Source organism: Monoraphidium neglectum, assembly GCF_000611645.1.
Source record: "Monoraphidium neglectum strain SAG 48.87 unplaced genomic scaffold scaffold00842, whole genome shotgun sequence".
Lineage (NCBI taxonomy): Eukaryota > Viridiplantae > Chlorophyta > Chlorophyceae > Sphaeropleales > Selenastraceae > Monoraphidium > Monoraphidium neglectum.
In genome coordinates, this window is record NW_014012786.1 from 18,128 (window position 1) to 19,900 (window position 1,773).

General features: G+C 68.7%; 1 protein-coding gene across 1 annotated transcript in view; it reads left to right on the top strand.

Moving 5' to 3' along the window:
- MNEG_5575 (ATP-dependent RNA helicase DDX27) overlaps positions 1-1,453 on the top strand; it is a gene marked incomplete at both ends in the record, with an annotated part of 7,092 nt that extends 5,639 nt beyond the window's left edge. The window contains 3 exons of the mRNA XM_014045950.1: positions 14-120; positions 283-998; positions 1,304-1,453. Of these exons, the coding sequence (XP_013901404.1) occupies positions 14-120; positions 283-998; positions 1,304-1,453 (973 nt within the window). The remainder of the gene's footprint in view (positions 1-13; positions 121-282; positions 999-1,303) is intronic.
- Between the last annotated feature and the right edge of the window lie 320 nt (positions 1,454-1,773).

The following is a 1,773-nucleotide window of genomic DNA, read 5'->3' on the forward strand; positions in this document are numbered from 1 at the left end:
CGCCCGACGGCAGCAGCTCGGAGGACGACGATTCTGATGGCGGCAACGGCGACGACGAGGACGAGGACGAGGACGAGGGCGGCGGCGAGAGTAGTGAAGATGAGGACAGGCCCCTGCCAGGTGGGCGGCGGCTTTCGGGGCAAGGCGGCAGGCGCACACGCACGTACGGGGCCGCGTGAGTCAAAGGCCGTGACCGGCTCTGGGCGCCCGGCCGCCTGGCGCTCCGCTCAATCCATGGCTCGCGCGCGGCTCACTGGCGCACTGCGCGCCCTGTCATCGCAGGCGAGGTGGAGGGTAGTGATGAGGATGAGGATGAGGGGCTCAGCGACGGCGACGACGACGCTGACGATGACGGCAGCGACGAATCTGACAAGGCGCCGCCCACCCAGCAGCAGCGCAAACAGCAGCAGCAGCGGAAACAGCAGCAGGAACAGCAGCAGCAGAGAGGGAAGGGAACACAGGAAAAGCAGGAGCAGCAGCGAAAGGGCCCTAAGCAGCAGCAGGAGGAGCGCGTCAATAAGCAGAAGCAGAAGCAGCAGCAGCAGCAGCAGCAGGAAGAAGAGAGCGAGGAGGACGAAGAGGCGCCCAGCGCCGAAGCGCAGCGGCGCCAGCAGCCTGGCGCCGGCCCCAGCGGCCGCGGCGGCGCCGAGGCCGCCGCCAACGGCAAGCCCGGCGCCGGCAAGGGCGGCAAGGGCGGCTTCTACGCAGCTACCCCGGAGGGGACCCGCTACAGCGCGGGGAGCTTCTCGGACCTGCAGCTGTCGCGCCCCCTGCTGCGCGCCTGCACAGCGCTCGGCTACGCGGCGCCGACGCCCATCCAGGCCGCCTGCGTGCCGCTGGCGCTCGCGGGGCGCGACATCTGCGGGTCTGCGGTGACGGGCAGCGGCAAGACGGCGGCGTTTGCGCTGCCGATACTGGAGCGCCTGCTGTTCAGGCCGAGGCAGAGCGCAGCCATCTACGTGCTCATTCTCACGCCCACGCGCGAGCTGGCTGTCCAGGTGCGGGTTTCGCATTCACTTGGTCCCTACTGTCCACATGCGTACGCTGTGCGCGTGCGTGTGTTGGAGTGTGTGGTTTGGGAAAGGGGAGGAGCAAGGTGGAGGGGGTCGTGTGGCGGAGGGGGTGCTTTTGGCACCCCACCAAGGCAGGCATGCTTCCCCTGTTGCCCAGGGCCACCCCCACGCCCACTGCCCCCTGACTGGCGTCGCCCAGCGCCGGCCGCCGGCCCGCCTGATGCAATCGTCCCCTCAATCCTCTCGTGCGTCTGCCATTCTGATCCGGCCCCCTAAACCCCCGATCTCAGATACACTCTATGATCTCGAAGCTGGCCCAGTTTACTGACATCAGCGCGGCCCTCATTGTGGGAGGCCTCTCCCTGCCGGCCCAGGTGCGCCCTTCCCCCCCCCCCCCCGGAGCGCTGGGTCGCTTTTGGATTGTGCGCGACCCCACATAGATGCTCTGCGCAATGTTATCAACTGCCAAGGGCGGCCGTCCTGGGAGCCACCTTGACACGAAGCAGTGCCCCGCTCGGCCTTTCCGGCGGCCGCCGTGGGTTGATTGCCCTTATCTTGAAGCCCCTCCTGCCGCCCCTAGCTTCCAAACTGATCCGCGCCCCCGCTCCCCATGTCTGACCCCGCCTTCCCCCCCCCCCATGTCTGACCCCGCAGGCCGTCGCGCTGCGGAAGGGGCCGGAAATCGTGGTAGCCACCCCCGGCCGCATCATCGACCACCTGCGCAACACGCAGGTGCGGGCGTCTGTCACTCCTCCCCCCC